Source organism: Diadema antillarum, unplaced genomic scaffold (assembly GCF_040938485.1).
Source record: "Diadema antillarum isolate AM-2024a unplaced genomic scaffold, OU_Dant_1.0 seq00001523_RagTag, whole genome shotgun sequence".
In the NCBI taxonomy this organism is placed as follows: domain Eukaryota; kingdom Metazoa; phylum Echinodermata; class Echinoidea; order Diadematoida; family Diadematidae; genus Diadema; species Diadema antillarum.
This window is the reverse complement of record NW_027272255.1, coordinates 959,358-980,700: the sequence shown is the minus strand read 5'-3', so window position 1 is coordinate 980,700 and position 21,343 is coordinate 959,358. Positions and strand designations below refer to the sequence as shown.

Sequence of the window (21,343 nt, the reverse complement as noted above, 5' to 3'; positions counted from 1 at the left end):
TGATAGATAGATAGATAGGTGTTGATTAATTTTACAACAGAAAAAGATAATCGATATATGCCTAAATGGTATGCAGACAATATGCTATATTTTGTTGTTAGAGATATATATAGTGCAGTTACTCGCTCTTTGTATATTTCGAACAAGTGCGTAGAATCATGCGTGCTGTGGTTACAATGGTAGATTGATGCTTAAAGGTCCAGTTTACCTTTGGGAGCAGTGATTTCGCATTTGATGCATATGTGTAGGTCCGTTGTATTACAAAACATCCTACCACATAAAATTTTCGCAATAAAGTGTAAAATATAAGGAGATATCAGAATTTTTCTTAATAAGCCATAACTGTGGACGGTTGAGTCTTGAAACATTTTTATTATAGCTATTGTTCACATTTTGTGTATTTAACAATACTTTGCATCGATAATACGGATTCAAATTTTACAGTGGGTGTTTCTATCCCTAACTCACATTTTAGAACTATTTTAAAGCACTAATGCTGGGTTTTTGTTTCATCTGCAAATGGTAAATTATGCCTTTAAAATACCTCACACCTTATTGGTAATTCTTTTAGGAGCAGGGAAGCCAAAGGCCAAGAAACCAGTAGACCTCTTTGGGGAGGAGAATGACAGTGATCTGTTTGGGGAAGGCAAGCCTCAACAGAAACCCCCCAAGAAGAAGGTGAGAACTGTGAGACTGCTTCCAAACCACTTGAATGGCGTAAGGCTCAACATTAACCGTTGTTGTTGTTGTTGTTGTTGTTGTTGTTGTTGTTGTTGTTGTTGTTGTTGTTGTTGTTGTTGTTGTTGTTGTTGTTGTTGTTGTTGTTGTTGTTGTTGTCACCCATTCGTTCTACCAAATCACTAAAGTTCAGATTTTAGTGGTTCAATGGGGAAATTTGGTAGCCTGAAAAAGTATAGAAAAACATAGAAAGTAAGATTTAGATAACTCAATATTGAAATAATACAATAAACCATGGTAATTATGTTTTTAAAAAATACTACACATTTCAACATGATCAAGTGCTTCTAATTCCACATACCGTGACTAGGAAGTAAAAAGGAAAAAACAGTAAGTGATTAAATGATTTGGTCAAACTTAAAAGAAAAAAAAAAAACGCTGATGATTATATGAAATTTGACAGGTATGGAAAAGGACTAAACCCTAGTGCAGTAATCAGACACTGAGCCACATATTTAAAAAAAACCTCCTCAAACAGCAATCATCACTCTCTTGTTCCAGCGTGACCAGAGTTTGAAATATTTCTGCAAGGTGACATAGAAAATGTCTGGAAGTCAAATGAAAAATAACAAAGTGAAAGGTAGATTTAGATTCTACTTTTCTTGTGATCCTAAATCAAAGCAGTGCCTGATTTGTTTAAAGCATTCAGGCATTGGTACTGATCTCTAGGACTGAATGGTGTAGAAATTGGGAAGACTTACAAAGGGAGGCTGTCATAATTTCTTCTATCATGGGAATACATTAATTGTCAAACTTTCTCTTTGAAATGACACTTTTTAATCCTTTGAGTGCTTTGAATGCTGATTGGCACAGAAAACCCCCAAAATGTTGCGCATACCGTCCAAATTCCTCGGCACGGAGAGGATTAATGTGTCCATGCAGTTGCCTGTATGTGCACTTGGAATGAACCATTGTGTGTGTGGGGGGGGGGGGGCAGTGGGAGTGGTATGATGTGCATCATGTGGTATTTACCCATTTTCATGATATTTATGTGTCGGTAGGACTGCTTCACCATGTTTTTCACTCTGATATGTGAGAGTTGAGGTGCTGATTTTTTTTTTTTTTTTTCGTTTTTAATCCCTGGATTACAGTTCTCCTGCACAGGGTAATTTCAGTAAATGTCCTGTTCATGAGTCACATAATATGTTGACTTGTAGAAAAGCTGATCTGAAATGCAGCTGCAGTTGAACATGGAATATCAAACAGTCTGTGTACTCCATAAATGTCCTTCACGTACGTAGGTTTTACAGTGAGTTCATTTGCAAGTGCAAATGTGACAATTAAATGGTGTAAATCTAAATTTCAAGTTGGCTTGTCTATTTGTGAAATGTATTCCAAGCAACACAGGTATGACACATGTTGAGCATGAAGAACAGTTTTATAGGGAGTAAAAAAGTGTCATTTTGTAGTATTGATTGTCATACGGCAAATTTATTCTTGATGTATAGCATTAATCATGAATTGTACAGTGAAGATATATCATTTTCACTATTTTTTCAGCAGTTCTTCCCCCTGTCGGTTTCATAATGACTCTGAAGTTCTGTTAAGATCCGTCGTTCTCCCCACAAGTTTTAATAGGCGCCCACCCCTTGAGGACAAATCTTTTGTGTTCTTCGAGGGCAGAGTTTCTGTGATTCATTTCCCGCACTCATAAGCCGTTGAATTTCCTTCCCTCTTTTAATTCATCGCTGCGGATAAAATTAGCACGCCGACTCAACTTGGGGGGATATATTTAGTCCGCTGGCAGAGAGCATGCAGATTATACCCTCTTCTGCCAAGTCCTTTTTTTTTTTCTCTCTCTCTCTCTCTCCTTTTATTATGTGTGATCATCATGATCTGTTTATTGTCTTTCTGATTTTGGGGCAACAGTTTGTCAACGTGTACGTGTATGTCACCGAGAAGTGTAAGGTTTCTCTTTTTTAAGAGACAGTTGCGGATGTTGCTTCTTTTCCACTCCAGGGGGGTAAAAGGATGAGCTAGCACATTCCTCCCTCCCTCCCACCCTCCTTCTCCCTGCTTTGCAAGCATATATTTACCTGATGCCGTGACTGGTCCAATGTTCCATGGTAACCAACTAATTTTAGTGCACCTTGCCAGCATTTTTTTTTTTTCTGTATTAAAGGGAAGCCATTTTTTTTTGTAAATTTTGCTGATTTTTGTGTTTTGTTGCCAAATTTATAGATTTTATCAAGGGAACAAAGAATCCACTGAACAATCGTTACAAGTTAGGATTGTATTTTGGGAGCAGAACTCGGTGTAATTTCTGCATGGTTTTTAAGTGTGCCACAGAGCACAGAAACAGCCTGAAAACTCAAGCAAGAATTATTTTCAACATGATTGTGCTTATGTTCATGTAGTTTAAAAGAGATGATAATAGCTCTTGCTGTTCGACACATGCACCTTTGCAAAGAATATTGTGGCGTGATAGTATTGGGTGCATTTGCATCTACTCACTGAAATATTTGTTGTAGTTGCCATTATGCTCAAAGTGATCATTTCAATATATTTTTCAAGAGCCATATACAACTGGGCTATTACACCCATGGCACATCAAGCCTGAGGCAACACAAAAAGTTTGATCTCTATATTCATCATTGGTCAATGTTGCTGCCACATTTTCATCAGATACCTGTTGGTGCAGTCAACGTGTTTGGCAGTGCTGGCCCCGTCGGTGGGCAGACGGAACCGCCCCCTCTAGAGGACGACGGGGATGAAGGCATGTACGTCAACACTATGGTGGGAGCACCAGGGGCGGGCCGTGCCAAGACCGGCCAAACGCCGCTGGGAGGCGGCCTGTTTGACAACGTCGACGAGGACCTGTTTGGAGTGCCATCCAAGTAAGGCTGGAGATGCTCTCCCAAAATAATTATTAATTATAGTAGTAATGATAATGATGATGATGATGATGGTGATGATGGTGATGATGGTGATGATGGTGATGATGGTGATGATGGTGATGATGGTGATGATGGTGATGATGGTGATGATGGTGATGATGATGATGATGATGATGATGATGATGATGATGGTGATGATGATTATAGTGATGATGATGATGATGATTGAGAAAGGGTTACTGGCTTTTTTATTCTGAGCACTGGTCTCCAAGGTGGTCCTGCCATCCATCATTGTAGTCCCTGCATTGCACCATTTATACACCTTGGCCAAAACTTTATAGTACGACTTATATTACTCTATGTTTGGCTCAAATGTTGATTTGTTGTCCCCTGTACCCTGCCTATTCAATACAAGCTTATGAAACAGATGTTTAGTACCAGTAGTTCCAAACTGGTTAGATGTTGCAAAGTTCTAATTTTCAGGGGAGGAATTTCACAGTTCTATCAATGTGTACATGGTTCCTTTCTTCATGATGTATACTGAGTGCCATATATTCCAAGAAATCTTGAGCAGAAGTATCAGACATTTTCATGTAGAAAGTATGTTTGAGGGAATATAGGTTGTCTGAGTTTTGGTTTACATTCAGAAGTGCTCTCATCTTGGAATTGAAAGGTGAAACTTGTAATTATGTTCTTTGCCATTGCTTGTCCCTGACTGTACAGACCAGCAGAGAAGGGGAAAGCCCAGAACGACAGTGACAAACTCTTTGCAGACGATAACGAGGATGACCTCTTCGCGGCACCTCCTCCACTTCCTAAAGATGACACGAAGGTGATTATTAGTCATAAGCTCCCTCTCTTTTTTCTTTTTTTTTTTTTTTTTTTTTGCTTACTTTGATTTCACGAGTTTTCTGCATGCAGAAAGAGAAGAGGCTTTCATCATTCAGTTTTCACAGGAATTCATATTTCTTCTATTTACAGTTTGAAATTTATCTTAGTTTGTAAATAAAAGTACTGCTTCTGTGATAAGTAGCTATTATGCTTTGGTGATAAGTAGCTATTTATAGGCTCTGAAGGCAGTTGAAAATTTTGTAACAAAGTCAATTTGGACCCATTACAGACGTACTAAAATGAAACGTGTGGAGAGAGTTACTTCTTCTTTTTCACCTGATTTCTCTCCACTTGTCAACAACAAAAACAGAAGGCAAACTAGCAAGGCAATTTTCTTCCTACCTGTATAATGTTTGTATTATTCTACATCTTAATCCACAACTTTGTTCTCCCCCTCCCCTTCTCTCTTTCTAAATACTTCCACTGATTTTTCTATTGTCAATACAAGGTGTACTGATTGATGAAACTTCTCTTTTGCTCACGTTTACCTCTTGTCTAAAACTCGTCCCGTAGGCCACAGCCAAGAAGAACCAGGGATTGTTTGATGACATAGAGGAGACCGGTGAGGATGACCTGTTTGCTGCCACCTCCAAGGCCAAGGAACCGTGAGTACCATGTGCCACACCCCTTTTGCCACGCCCCCTCTGTGCCACGCCCCCTGCCCCTCCCATCTTTTTCTTTTCCCGTCTCCCCTTTCCCTTTCTCTCGGTTTGGGGGCTGGTTTTTTTTTTTCTTCTTCTTCTTCTTCTTCTTTTATGCAATTTTCTATTTCAGCCATAATTATATAACCCATTGAACCATCTTTTCCTCTTGTTTTTAACCCCTCCCCCCCCCCCCCCCTCCATTGCTGACGTGAGTTACAGTCTCAGAATTCAAGCTTGGGAGAAGGGTTTGATATTTATCACAAAGAGCTCATAATTCTGTAGGAGTGTCATCATGCTTGTCACATTAAGGGAAAGTCTCCACATGTTCCTTGTATGTTTTGAAGTACTTAAATCAGTTAGTGCACATTGTGAAGTATTACATATTGAGATAGCCTCTTAAGCATTATGAGGTAATGTACATTCAGTTTGAAAGTACCCTTTCAGGAGAGTCAACTGTTTTCAGTCATGAAAGAATTTTTCTGCTGAATCAGTGAAAAATTAAAAATATTGGCCACCGATTTATAATGTCAAGATATGATACCACTTCTTTTTCTCCGTCCAGTGCCAGAAAGAAGCCTCCTGGTGGTGTTGCCCTCTTTGAAGGGTCTGATATATTTGGGAGTCCCCCAAAAGTGGAGGTAGAACCTCCAGCTGAGGTGAGTCTATAGTGAAGAGATTGATAGGGAAACATATGAATTGATTGTTTCATAGATAGATTCATTTTACATTCACTTTATGACATGCATGCATACATCCAAACATATGTACAATGTACCTACTTACATACATATTTATGTTCACATACAATGTACGTACATACATACACTATTGTATGTATGTATAGGTATGTTCATACAATTTATGGACAGATTAACAGATGAATTTATAGGTGTGGATAGATGTATGTATGTATGTATGTACGTATAGATAGATAGATAGATAGATAGATAGATAGATAGATAGATAGATAGGATGGATAGACATAGATATGTAGATAGATGAATAGATGGATAGACAGATACAGTTGTAGATGAATGAATGTAGATTTCTGACGTCATGACACCATATTTGCCTAGAAGTGATGTTAGTGCAGCACTGAATTTCCTTTTCCTTTTTATTGACTCAGAGCAAAGAGAGTAGCCTGTTGATTTTGATTTTCTGAGAAATGATCACTTCATTTGTAAACCTGAGAAATAATGATTGTTTAGTGCAAGTGTGTGTGTATGTATATGTGTGCATATGTGTGTGTTTGTGTGTAAAGTGGAATGATTTGTGGGCAGTTGATATGTAAATTTGATATTTTCCTACCCTACAGAAATCAGAGTCCTCGCCGACCTCCAAGGCGAACCGCACACAGAACACACTCAGCCTCTTCAACGACGACGACGAGAAGGATGAAGAGCTGTTTGGGGAACCCCCAGCCCCACCCCCAAAGAGGGACAAATTGGAACCAAACACAAAGGAAGAACAGGTAAGACTTCTCCCTCTGGAATGATGGGAGAAACACTTTCACTTTGCGATTCAATTTAAAAGAAGATAATGATGCCTTACAGTATGCAGGGTATCTTGAACTTGCCAAACTGGTAGTGACCAAATTATAACTCTTGCTGTACTTGTATGCCCATTGGAACATCCATGATCATGCTGACATTCATGATGGGCACATTTGTCTTCAAAGTTGTTGCCAGCAAAGAGGGAGGACATATACCCCTCCCCTATACATGTACTTTTTGTCTGATCAAGATTTTTTTGTGTGAGCAATGTTGCAGTAATTCACACTAGAGACAGGTTTTTGGTAAAGTAGTCAAATGCATACAAATCTACAACTTGGCAAATAGTGGCCAAGTGTTTGAGCATGTAACAAAATTCAATCATTAACTCCCCCCTGTGTGCATATTGTTGACTTTGAGAATCAATTTAAGAGCAGCACATCCATCCTCACATTTTCCCCGCATCCTCCGTTTCTCCTCCAGTTGTCCCGGAGACGGACCAAGAGCAAGAGCATCTTCGATGACGAGGCCATCCTCTTTGGGCTGAAGAACGAGGAGAACCCCGGGGTGGACCTCTTCGGCTCGGACACGCCCGTCCCCCAGCCCAAGGTGGGTCCTATCGTGGGGGAAAGAGGAGGAGGAGGAGGGAGTGTATTCCCCCGTCTGCTTGCATGCTACCCCCCTGCCCCCCTCTCCTTCCTTTACAGCATGCATGCATTCTTTGCGTGCAGTACTGGCAAGTCTACACTCAAAGCCACCACACACACATACACATGCAGATGTCTTCTCAGCATGTACTTTTGTTGTTGCCATTGTTTCTTCATGCTCTTTTCTACATGTAATGAGAGAGGGCAAAAATCAACAGTTTCTGCAGTCATATTAAGACTATGTTTTTACCTCTGAAAAAGATGGCTCTAAATTTGTGTATGTGTGGATTTCTTTGCCTACTTTTCATGACATTGTACCAGTATATACAGTAAAAGTAAAGGATGTGCGGGTGTAACCAGGTTCACTTGCATTCAGGGAGACAGCTGATTTTTTTTTTTTTAATTTTGAGATATTTTTAGCATGGTGAATCTAGCCACTTAACAGATCTTTCTTTCAAGTATGTTACAAGAAAGTTTGCTACATTTTTAATCTTAAGTAGTGAGCGCATAAACTTTGCACTACTATCATTTGATCCTCGACATGCATAGTAGTCAGTAGAAATTGAACCTGCGAAAAACATGTAGTGTGCACAAAACCTTTGCTCGTACTCTGTTTGGGTTGATTCTCTTATACAGAAAAAAAAATAAAGATGAAAATAATAAAAAAGAGGAATTTATAAAATTATACATAGATGAATGAATAGATAAAAGCAATGAAGAAGTAAGTGACACAGGGATTTAAACGCAAAGTTTGATTTTTGAGTCCTTCTTGCCAGTACTGCATCTTTGCCTATGCAATCACGTGACCTGCCCACCCCCCCCCCCCCTTAAAAAAAAGCTAGAAAGAAACAAAAAAACTTGATCTGGCATTGCCATTAATAACAAGTGTTGCTCTTATATTCTGTTGTACCTCTTCGTCCTTGGCAAAAACATTTGAACAATTCTTTAACCTTCTGAAGAGGCGGTGTTTTGCTTGTTGTTATGCATTTCACATTCACTTGTACTTGACCCTCAGCAAAAAAGGAAGAAAAAAAAAAAACAAGTAAGACAATTGTTTCTCAGTTGTGATATAATGGAAATGCTGCAATACATCTGACCTCGCTTTGCAAGAAATGGAGACAGGGAAAAGAAAAGAGCCTCAAAACTTGGCTTCGTCAAATGAAAATAACCTTGTGATTGATTCTCAACCACAAGAACTATTTACCTTCCTACATGTTTTAGGAATAAAACTCAGTTCTGTGAGTTCTTTTATCAATTATCAGCGTAACTTTTCTTGAATGTGACTTTGCAATTGGCAATGTCGGAACAAGGATTTTATCATGATGGGGAAATTGACTTTGAAAAATCACAAGGTGCCATGCAAACATAGTCACTGTGTATGAATGTTTATGACCCAGCTGAAGATAAGCCGCAAGACTGCCACAAACAGAATTGCTTTGGCCACAGGAGCAAATAGAAAACAGAAAACAAACAAACAAAATATCCTATTAGTGATTGCCTCTGGACAGGAACTGCAACTTTAGTCACAGGAGTGGTGCCGTTGCACAATTCATTCGTACTTGTACATTGTAGCTCCTTTGGGATCCGTATTCATTCACCAAAATTGAAAGCTATTGACAAGTCCATTACCAAGTCCAATACAAATCAAGAAAGAGTCATTTTCCATGAACTGAATTGTTGATGATGTGACTTTTGAATTATCATAATGACCTTGTGAATTTCAAAGTTATTTTCCCCATTTAAGTTTGTGCCTGTATTGCAATTTCTTTCTTTCTGCCTGTTGAATGCAAGTATATGAGTTTGACACATTAAATGATTCACAAGTTGATTATGTTTTGCCACTCAGTATACCTCACCTGTGGACTAGGTTGTTAAGAGTAACACGTGTTCAACACTTACAGTGTCAGTGTTGATGTGAAAGTTTCCTTACTGGATTCTTACCCAAGAAAACATGTTATTTCAACTATCTTTCACACACAGGTGCTGTATTGTTAATATGTATCGGAGTGTACAACATCACTGTCGGTTAGAGTGTAGAGCCTTGAAGTTGGTGCATTGTTGATGCTATGTGTGTTTGCAATGTCAGCGTAGTTTTTGTGCACTACTAGTGCCCGATTCTTGTTACCAGTTTTGAAGGAGGCAGAATGACGAGTCTAAATGACAACACAAAAGACTCTGTGAAAAAGGAAATAGGAATCATGTTGTGAGACAGGAAAACATGAAAATACATTGTATGCAAAAATGTTTTGGCCTGTGTGATTTGTTTGCATATCTATGCTTTTGCTCATTTTGTAAAAGTGCTTGATCTTTATATAATGTAACTGCAAAACTTATACAAAACATACACCAAGGAGCAACAATGTGATTTCTGAGTTAGATCCAAGCGGCTGTAAGTAGTCATTTTTTCTCTGCTTCTATGCTAACACAAACATCACTTTATAAGTGCATCAAACAAAGGCAGTGCCATATTTCTATGTAAAGGCATTCACAAAGCCAGTTTACCTGAAAAAACAAAACAAAATGGGTGGTTTTTCCCCTTGAATGATGTTATAAAACATGATTTCTGTGACTTCTGTTCATGAGAGTGTCACTACCCTAATGAGATCTTTTCTATCCACACTCAATTGTTGCTCCTTGGGAGTGTCTCTCTTACTGACTGACACTCAAAGAGATGAAAATGTGATTCAGAAATGTTCATGCTGGTGTCACATATTGAAATTGACAACGATTGTCTCGGCTGTGTTGAGAACTTTTGTGCTGGTATCTCATCACCATACAAATATGTTGTGTGCGGAGGTTCTTTCCTAGCTTATGTAGTTGAACAGGCATACCTAACTTCTCTTATGCCTAACCACATCAGACTCAGTCAGAAAAGGATGAAAAGTCGGGATCGCCCCGCAAACCACGCTCCGCGTCAGCCAGTCAGGGCCTCTTTGGCGACGACGAGGACGGCGAAGACGACCTCTTTGCGACGGCGGGAAGCAAAAAGTCGGGGCCCCCGGCGCCGAGCGCCAAAGGAGCACCCGCAGCAAAGGAGAAGATAAAGAAGTCGCAGACACTGCCGATCAAAAACGCGGGGCTCTTTGGGGATGACGATGAGGACGACTTGTTCGCCGAGCCCAAGCCGAAGAAGACAGCGGAGAAGAAGAAGAAGGAAGAAGGGAAGAAGAAGGACAAGCAGGAGGAGAAGAAAGATCCCGAGAAGGACGTGAAGACGACGCTCGGCGGCGTAGACGATCCTCTGGGTGGCGGGGTCATGGCCTCCGCGGCAAATTCCTCAACCACGGCCAAAGAGGTGAGTCCGTTTTCCATCATTGGATAATGACTTGCATCTATTTGTGAAATGAAAGTGCATGTGAGTGTTGCATGTCATATCCCCATATACACACAGACACACACACAAACACAAGTCGCCACCTCTTTTGAATGATGTTTTTTCTGGATCGAAATATAAAAAGTCTTGTAATTCAGACATGAACAGATGCATGTTCTGGGTTTACTTTCTGTAATACAAGCCTCCACTGTTTGACGTCTTCATCCTTGCAATCAGTACATTTTCATTTTTAGAGTTTAGGATCCATTTGCCAGGCATCCCTTCAACTACTTAAAGTTAGTGCACCACTATTCTATCTTCCCTTTTACACATCCCTGATATGAAATCTGTAGTTATGTAGTGATGATGTATTTAGCTTCCAATATTAAAACATAACCTTATTATAAAAAAAAAGAAAAAAAAACTTTCTCTAAGGGTAATTGTTTATCGGGGTAATAAAGGAAGCATACCGTCATTCCACACTAATGCTGCTGTCATCATGCTTTGTAAGTGGCAACACTTGCTTGTAAATGGGATGCCATAAATGTCTCCTGGAATTGGTAATTTCATATTCTGTAATTTCATTTAGGATAGTTGAGCCATCCAGACAGGAATGTTGCCAATTTTCTCGCATCCATAGTTTGAATAGATGTCTACATATCATGTTTACTTTGTAAGTCATCAGTCTCTAATTCAATAAGCCTAATTCTATTCTCTGCACACAATGCATCACCGAAATATGGAAAGATACAAATTGTAGCCTCAAGGTTAATTATATTTAGCCCCCTTTCTCCACATGAACAATGCAGTTTAATAGCTGCTTGAGTGCATGACTGATCTAACGTGTGGGAGAAAAAAAAACAAATGTGAATAATACCCCTGCCCCTCTTGCATCTTGTATTCATATGATTTACAGGTTCATAAAGTATTTGTGTTGGATTGTGCAGTGCTGCTTGTGTTAAAAGTTACAATCCCTTTTCAGTGCTCACAATTGCACTCTGCCAAGTAGTACTGTAAAAGTGGATATTTTCGTGCGACTAATTTTTCGCGCTTGGCCCGGTTAGAAGAGTTTCGCGTGTTTTTAATTCCGCGGAATCAAGACATCACGCACAGGAACATATGGCAAGCAAAAATATTCGCGTGCTTTTATTTTCGCGCTAGTTTTTGGTTGCACAAAATGCGCGAAAATTACAACACCGCAAAAATGTCCACTTTTACAGTATTTGTTTACCCCATTAGGAGAAGACGTTTGCTTCAAATTTGAATACATATTTCTATTTGTATAAGAGGTCAGCTTGTTTTCCTTGTATATGCATATTTTTCACGTTACACTTTTTATTCCGAGCAAACCATTTGCCCTCTGTTCATTTTTTGTCCCTGGATCTAAAGATCCAGGTATAACTTTGATTTGAAATGAATACTGTAAAAGTGGAAATTTTTGCACATTTCGCACGACCAGAAACCAGGACGAAAGTAAAAACACATGAACATTTTTGCACATCATATGTTCCACAAGTGAATGTCTTGATTTTGCAGAATTAAAAATGCTCGAAATTCATCTTACCTGGCTGACCATAAAAAATTACTCATGCGAAAGTATGTACTTTTACAGTATATTTAATCTTTTTTGATGTGTGCAGTAAATGTTTCCTACATTGTGCATACAAGACATTTAAATACTAATTCTAGTCACAAACACATAATTTGCCATCAAGCCCACTAGGCTTTAATTGGTCCCCCCACAATGAATATGATTACATCATGACATTAAACTGTAATAATTGTTGTTTTTAATGTGGAAATGAAATGAAACAAAACAAAGCAAATTTAAAAGAAAAGAAATTATATAAAAGAATATGAAGGCTCTACATTGTAAATATTTTGAGCAAGTGATTTGTCAAACGAAGAATAGCTTATGCCTGATTGTGTTCCTTCATTAGCTATTTGTCTTTAAATCAGCACTTTCCTCTTGCATTGCATCGCCTGCAACATTTTGCTGAAGTAACGCTAGATTTTTAAAATGGACTGTTGAATGCTACTAAATTAAGCCATCTAATCAATGCAGTGATATTAGTTTCATGTCTGTCACCAGCTATTCCAGCCCTTGGGGGTTGCCTCTAATACCTGGATGTGAATTTGAAAGTGAGCAGGGCCCCACTTCACTAAAATAAAAAAAAAAAGATACTATGATAACAACTAATGCTGGAATGGCAATCTTCATGGTAATGACAAAAATCCAGCTTCCTAATGGGCTGTTGCCATGAGAGGTTGCTATTCTAGCAAGAGTTGCTATATATCCTCACATCTTCTATGAAATGGGACCCTGAACAGAATTTTTGGGCACAAAAGAATCAGTTGTGTTTGAAGTTGACCAAGTCAGACACAGTCTTAGTCTCAAAGCGCTTTGGCGTATCCTGCAATATCATTGCCTTTGATCTTCCTCCACTTTCCACCACCCCAAATCCTGATGACCCCTTCCCTTTCCCCTCTTTCCATCCTTTTTCTCTCTTTCTACCTACACGATGTACATCATCTCCAGGAGCCTGCCCCGCCATCATCCCCCTCCGTCGCACCGCCGCCCGCCAAGCAGAGCAAGAAGCCGCCCGCGGGGGCCGTGTCCATGTTCGGCGGCATGGACCCGTCCTCCTTCACGAAAAAGAAGGAGAAGGAGGAGATCGACGACGACATCGCCTTCGAGGCCAAGGTAGGCATTTACGGTGACATCAACGGGCTTATCGATGACCTTTAAGTCCGCGAGCGACACGTAGGCCACTCTCATCCGCGCATCTCAACTTTTCATTGCGTCATTGTTGATAGGACACATTCTACACCAAGCAGTCAAGTGTTTGTTGTCTATAGTGAACACCAGGTACACTGTTCCTACATTGGCCAATGGCACATTCATGCACACATGTGTTCCATTCAATCCATTTAGAAGACGTCACATCTCTCTCCAGAATAAAAACCATTGAAAATGCCTCGTCCTCTCGTGTCCAAGCTCTGCATTCATGTAGGGATAATAACTGTCATTTTATGTATTTGACCAAACTGTGTAACATTTAACCAATACTGGTGTGAATTAGATTTTTGTTAAGAGCCAATGAGTGATTTCAGTAAAAAGAAAACTATATACAACTGTCATGATGCTGTGTGCATTTGTTAGTTCACCTTGTACTATCTTTTATTTTTGTCTTCAACCCATGTAACATTGTTTTTTCTTCCTACTTTCTCACTTTCTTCCCTCCAACCATTTGCAACTCCAACAACGACGATGATGATGTCATTCCCTCTACAACATGCATGAATCATCCTCAAACTCACCGTCCCACTCAAACACTCAAAAACTCAACCCATCCTCCTACAGTCCTCCCCTCCTTCCAAACCACCCCTGAAGCTGGCAGCCAAGCCCCCCTCTCCCTATGCCTCCTCACCCCTCTTCGCCCCATCGTCACCACCCTCGCACGATTCACCCGACTACGCGGTGGCCGCGCCGCGAATTAAGCCCGTTGCCGCGCCTAAGGGCAAGAGCACCGGCGCCATCAGCAAGGTCAAGGTGCCCTCCGAATGATTTTTCCTACATATTTTTCATTTGATCCACTTTTTATGGTTTAATTTTCACCTCCCTCATATCATACTCCCATCACTCACCCACGTGATAGAAAAAATATTTGCCGTTATGCTTTTGTTTTTGTTGCTATTTATTTTACCATCTTTGTTCATGCATGTCTTTGCCTCAACTCAAAACTATTCTTGCCATTAAATATCAGTATTGTTTATTTGTTGTCTTTATAGCACCCTCTTACAATAAATAAGCCCTGTCTTCTTTGCTTCCTGGTTATCTCTTCCTGTATCGACATTTCTATACATTCACTTTTTGGTGTTGCTGCAGTGCTGTGAAGGGCATTCTGTGCTTATTAACCTTACCTTTCCTTTCATTTTGCTTTGTGTAGCTATAGCATCTGTCACTACTTGTCTGCCATATTTACACATCCATATTTGTGCTTATGACTTTGAAATGAAACATATATATTGCTCTGTATATTCCTGTCTCTCACTGCCCATATCTGTCTCACAACATATGAATCACTTCATGATCTTAATCGCAGCTCCGTGTATTCGCACTAATCGTATTCTTTTTGCAGCTGCTGACAATATGTGTTCCATAACCCTATTCATTTGGATACCCATATTCTATGTGTAGTGCTCTGCCGTGTTCTTTTTGTTTGCCATGTCCATATCTCATTATTTTCATTGCTGTTTTCAAAGCTACTGTATGCTGTTGATAACCTCCTCTTGGCGAACTGTCTGTATTAGTTTGTCTGTTTTTGTGCAATGACCCATCAAGTACATTGTCCAGACATCCATGTTGCTTTTGAGAACATTTTTGTGTGATTTTGCTGACATATTGAAGTGTGTCTATAAACTACCTCTTTCATTTACCTTGCCATGTATGATGTAATATTTTCTGCAGTGGGTATTTGTAACTTAGTAAAAACACCAAAGGCATAAGTACAATGTCCGTGTTGTTACAGAGTGAAACAAAAGTTGTTTAGTTTACAAAGGACAGCATATTTATTATGTGGTTTCTTTTTATGAGGAGGAAAAGTTATTCCATTATCTTTTTAAATCAGCTTGAATTAACATGTCCATTGAGGTGTAACCTTGATTTGATTTAGTTTTAATATTTGGTACCACGCCCTTGTAGAATGTCAAGGTATATGACTGCCAAGTGTATCTGGTATTTTAGCTTCTGTGAGGTGTGCGCACTGGAAATTGTACTTTATAATATTTTATGACAAATTTGAGGTAAACTGTTTTTACAGTATGATTTTAGCCTTGTTTCCAAATCTGTTGTACATGTCAGTGCTCTTGATTTTCGTTGTTACTTTGTGGCTATTCTAAACCACTTGATGTGTGGTAGTGTTACGTCAGTGACATACAGCTTGAAACATTTTTTTACCCCTATGAAATATTATTAGTTATCCCCTGCTTGTTCACGAAATACGGGCATATATCTACGGTCTGGTGCCATATTCCATGAGGCCGAAGTCCGAATGGAATATGGCACCAGACCGTAGATATTTCCCGTATTTCGTAAGAACAAGCAGGGGGTAACGATTTTATCTTTTAGTGTAAGTGCTAACCTTCTTCTCGCTGATTTCCCTTCGTGAATGATGTTGAAATCGCCGGCTGTCAGCCATGACCATGTTATGTATTTATTTCTTCCTGCAAACTATACCCTTGTAGTCCATACCTAGTTTTCAATTCTATGATCTAGTATCAAAACCAACTCTAAACCTTTCAAAGTAATTGGTTCTCCTGTGTAGATGTAGATGTGCTTGGGCAAAATTGTCAAGAAAGTGTTTCACATATCAGACAATATGATAGATATATATTCTAATTTAATCAAGGATTGTATATCAATTGTAGGAACCTGAATATTGTGAAAAAATAAGTGTGTGATTGGAATGGAGAAAGGTTGGATTCTTTGTATTGTGGATGTATGAAACCGCAATTTTTTATTTTTGTTTTTGATATAGTCATATGTATCATGAAAGTGTCAAATACATTGTACATGTCACAAGCTGGAACAGAGAATTATGAAGGCGAGACTTCTGGTGATTTGTACTATTAATAAGTTGTTATAATTTTCATTATTATGCAGATGATTGCCTTGCTCTATGTCTAACTCCAATAATGTGGTTATTTTTTTATTATTATTATTATTCGCATAGACGTTGTTTCAGCATTTGTGAGTAATGTTTCAAAAAGAATTGTGACTTGATTGTTTTTGATGAACCCTGCACTTGCAAGGTAAGTGCTCGGCCAGGGTGATTAAATGTTACTGTTGCCAGAGTTGCACACAGAAGTGTACTGTACTGAAGAATTAACAAAGGACTATGTGGAAAGGAATGTATAGTGAGTAATGGCTGTGTCAGATATACTATGTAACCCCACTTTGTTTGCTCGCACCTCTTGAATTTGATTGTTAATGAAAGTGGATAGGAATTGTAAGCTCCCAATCACAGTGTATTTTTATTGTGAGAAGTAGAGTAATACTGGAAGTCAGTGTAAGGTATCAAAATAATGCTGAGATTTGTTCTTCCTTATTTTTTTTCCCCACCAGTGTTGTGGTGTTTATCATACTTAATTTGTCCTGAGTAGTCAGTGGTAAGCCTGATACTTGTGATATGCCAAAATGAATGAATGAATGTACATGTGTGCAAGTGTGTCATGCACAAAGCAGAAATCTTTATGATAGGTGAGCAATGAGACCACCAGTAGTGGCTGCTGTCTCCTAGCTGTGAATTATTTTTGAGAAGTTAAAAGGAAAAAAAAATCATGTGTTTGTTAGGGAATACGATGATGTATATTGTAAGAGGAGCGCAAGATGAAATGTGATGACTGTATTTGAATCACTGAGATGCTTTTTTTTCTCTCCATCTCTTGTATTTAGATGTATTCGAGGACAAACCAACTGTGCAATAGTGAATTCTTGCCTTCCAGAGATTTCTTTTGCAGTTTTTTTTTTCTTATGAGACAACCCTGTGTTGTCTTTCCGTTTAAATAATTGAATGAAAGTCTTCCTGTCAAAAAAAGGGGGGGAGCTGTTTGAGGTATACTGAGTTGAGCTATACTGAACTTGTATTGCATGATATGCATGCCAGCTTTTGAGAAAAAAACAGGTCAGTTGAAGTTTCATAGGATGTGCATCTACAGAGAAAATTTGTATGAACTCTGGTATTTCTGTGTTTGATAGCTATATAGTGCATGCTGAGTAATGCAACTAATCAATGGTACAGTGATTTGTTTTTATTGTTGTAGTTAGCATAGTTAGGTGCTCAAATAGATCTTTAGGTTTAATATCACTCTTGTAAAATGAAGATGATATTTGCATGAGATAAAGCATGGGCTGCAAAATGACCGTTTTGTATGTTGTTGTTGTTGAACTTTATGGTTCAAATATGAAGCAAAGTGTTTATTGCTAATTTGCAAATGTTTGATCGTTATGACTTGTCTGTTTAAAGTGCTTTGTGTTTTTGATGTGAAGAAAAAAAAAACAAATGCAAATACAAATTATTGCAATGTGCTGTCTGAGTTTGGTATGTGAAAGTGAATCTTTGCAAACTATTTCCCCCCACATCACCTCACCAGGGATCGGCTCTGCCCAAGTTTGTAGAGGTTATAATGCCCATCAAGCCATCCTTTCCTGACCTCAGCGCTATTCCCACAAGGAATGGGGCCAGCAAAGCTCCGCAGACCAAATTGAAATCTAGTCCGCCAATTGCCATCCAGAAGACTAACGGTGTGCATTCCCGTCAGCGGCGATACCGTCCTAAATCCTCGCCGACAGACGAGGATGGGGCAGTGCAGACAGCCATTACTCCCCGGGCCCCCCAAGCCACAATTTCCAGGGTCCCCCAAGTGGCCCTGAAGCCCCCAAACCGCGGAAACCATGGTCCAAGCAACAAGAAGTGTATACCCCCGTCTCCACCAACACTCCCGAAATTTCCTAGTCCTCCGAAGGAGCCTCCACCAACCATGCCGCGATTTCCTAGTCCGCCTCACGATCCACCGCCACCAACTCTTCCCAAATATAATCGCAATTCTCATGAACCTCCACCTACATTACCCAAATTCCCAGGACCGCCAAGTGAGCCACCCCCTCCACCAAAACCACTCAATCATTTACCCCCACCAACGCTCCCCAAATTTCCCAGCCCTCCAAATGTTCCACCTCCAGATTATGATCTCAAAGAGAACAAGCCCAAAGGACCCCCCACCCTTCCAAGAAATTCATCACTTTCGGTTACCAATGATTTGCCTCCACCCCCTTCTCCTGTAAATAGAATCCCCAGTCCAGTAGAATTCCCGAGGCCGCCATCCTTTCTGGATGACCTGAATAATGATGATTTCCCACCTCCCCCTCCCCATGTCCTACCAAAGAAGTCAACTCCATCAGAAAATCAGATTCCACCTCCACCGAGCCCCCCTCGCCTTCCCAGCCCTCTTCCCAAACCTCCAAGCTCATACCCATCAAACATGAACAACAACATTCCCACAGCCAGCCCAAAGCTGCTGAGGCGACTTAGATCTCACAGTACTGACGGGAGACCCGAGGACCGCTCCAACACATCAAAGTTCTCCCCAATCAAGAAAATACAAGTAAATACAGCGGAATGGCCTGCACCATCCTTTTTTGAGAACAAAGGTGTCAAGGACCTGACAAATAACAGAATTCAGCCCGAAACCAAACCCATGAAGAAGGTGCCCGCTCGTCCCCCTCCCCTAAAGTTCCTCACTTCCAAAACCTGCTCTCCACCAACTTCAAAGAACAGACCAGTAATTTCAGAACCAGTAAGTCCCAAGGGCCTCCATTCAGGGGCGCTCAAGTCAAATGCTCAGTCAGCCTTTGTCATTCATGCAGATAGGAAGAACAAGTCTCCAGGGCCTTCCCCTGTTGGGAGTCCTTTGTCAGATCAGTCACTTGATTTTGAAAAAGATGACATGCCAATCTTCAGTGCACAAGTTCTCAAGAATGGTTACAGAAAAGAGACATCTCCTAGAGTATTAGCAAAAGGTCACACGTCACATGATATTAAAGCTAGAATAGAAGATGAGATACAGACCCATCGAAGTCGACTGCAGGATCCCCACAACACAAGTGGACAGAGTCCCGTGAGAAACTCAATGGCAGGAACTGATGGGATTCCATCTAAGGCCCTCCAGGGCGAGACCAACAACCACATAGATGACGATCGGTGGGATGCCGATCTTCCCCCTCCGCCTCCCCCAATATCATACCTTGCAGACACCAACATCCACAGTTCAAAATCCAATGGGGACCGCCAGGGTAATGGCAATGCTTTTGAGCACAACTTTGCCAAAGACATAGAGAATGAAGTCGAGGACTACGATGACAATATCGTTGTTGATGCCATTCGAGAGCACCACGCGAGAAATGCTGCCAGAGCATTGAAAGAATCAAAGCCTCACCAAGTCAATGGCCATCATGAGGTCAGTCCAAAGAGGGGTCCTCCCAGACCCCCAGCAGTATCTCCCCCTTCAACCGGTAAATCCAAAGCTCCCAAAAAACAGCCCCCACCTCCCGCACAGAAGCCAAGCAAAGCTCCCGTTCCTCCTCCAGTCCTTGCCAAGCCCACAAGACCTGGAGGTTCCCTTCCAAGAGATCTCAGTGGGCACATCCTATCCAACTTTGCTAATTCCCCGCCGTATCACAAATCCTCAAACACAACTAACTCTAACAATGTTGCGGTGAGCGCACACATGTCCATCATTTCCAACTCTTCCACGTGTTCACAGTTCTCATTCAACTCACTAAACCTGTCAAACATATCTGCCAATTCACACGACTCATTCACCACTGTAAGTTCACAGAGTTCCACCAACACCTACAACAATGCACACAATAACTCTGTGTGTTCCTCAAACTCCTCTAACTCAAACAGTTCAGGCTACTCCCAGAAAATGGGACCAAGTGACAAAGTAAGTAGCAAAAATCATGGAAAGGTAGGAAAAGAAAACACAAGGCAATCGCAGGGCGATGACGATCATTGTCCGCCAAATGAGCTCTGCAAAATGTCACTCATTCAGAAAATAGCAATGTTTAGTAACAAGGAGGATCACGCCTCCCCGCCAGCATCACCCAGACTATCTAGGAAAGGTAGCCCCACAATCCATCGTAGGTCTCCCAGAGCCGTCCCTGACATGAGATGTAGCAGTGGCTTTCCCAATGGCGAGAGCGACCACCATCCGAGGCAGCCGGGAAGTCCCAAGTGGAACCTCCAGACAGAGAGTCCTGTTCGGCAAAATGGGCACGACGACCACCATGGTGAGCCCCCTCCCATTCAAAGACCTACCAGTCCCCGGGGGACAAGTGATGTTGAATGGAAGAGACCACCAGTGGCTGCAGTCTCGGGGAAATTTGAGGCGTGTATCAGGAGAACACCGTCCTACTCATTCTCTGCCAAATCCAATATTGTCAGGACCCCTTCCCCTCACCACCCGGAGAAGAAAGATGATCTCCCATTCTCCGGAGGGTTCACTTTTCCCCGCCCCAGCAAAATTAAGAAGCAGAAGGGCAAACCCATACCTACCCCTCCCGAACCAGCCCCGCCAACCCAGAATTCTTCAGCCCCGTTTGGTTTCCGTGGTCTGCTGTCAAAACGCAGTATCAAGGAACCACCCCCAAAACCACTCCCAAAGCCAAGCAAGAATCCGCAGAAGTCACCCAAGAAAGTAGCTGGTCCAGCTCCCCAGTCCAACTCTCAATCCTCATCATCATCATCACCATCACCATCACCCGCGGCAGAGCCAGCAACCTCATCTGCAACATCATACACCCCATCTGGAACGGCTTCATCCAGCGTAGGCTCGGTGTGGAGGAAAGCGGAAATGTTTAAGGTGTGAAATGGGCCTGCGCTTGCATGCAAGATGCTTGAGAGTTCTGAACAGCATGGTCTTGGTCTTTTAAAACCAAGCATGACTTAACTTTTCTTGGATGCATAGTTTGTAGGTTTTGCTGGAAGAAAGGGTAGAACTTGATTACAATTAGCCCCAAGTTTAATAATGTCATCGAGTTTCCAAGGTCACAAGAATCATTTACTTGAAGCTTCCCTTTCACAACATTAATTTCCAGCTAGACTGTTGAGAGTACCCTGTTCACATGATATCTGTATTTCACATGGAACGAGTTTGATATATGTTCTCAGTTTCATCCATTGGTCAATATGACAGTCTGAAAAGGCATGTCCAGTGAAGA

At 40.8% G+C, this 21,343-nt stretch overlaps 1 protein-coding gene across 1 annotated transcript in view; it reads left to right on the top strand.

Moving 5' to 3' along the window:
- The window catches only part of LOC139710359 (uncharacterized), a 163,504-nt gene that overhangs the window by 117,611 nt on the left and 24,550 nt on the right, over window positions 1–21,343 (top strand). The window contains exons 19-26 of the mRNA XM_071622282.1: window positions 572–678; window positions 3,364–3,575; window positions 4,299–4,407; window positions 4,980–5,071; window positions 5,673–5,766; window positions 6,426–6,581; window positions 7,084–7,209; window positions 17,716–20,985. Of these exons, the coding sequence (XP_071478383.1) occupies window positions 572–678; window positions 3,364–3,575; window positions 4,299–4,407; window positions 4,980–5,071; window positions 5,673–5,766; window positions 6,426–6,581; window positions 7,084–7,209; window positions 17,716–20,985 (4,166 nt within the window). The remainder of the gene's footprint in view (window positions 1–571; window positions 679–3,363; window positions 3,576–4,298; window positions 4,408–4,979; window positions 5,072–5,672; window positions 5,767–6,425; window positions 6,582–7,083; window positions 7,210–17,715; window positions 20,986–21,343) is intronic.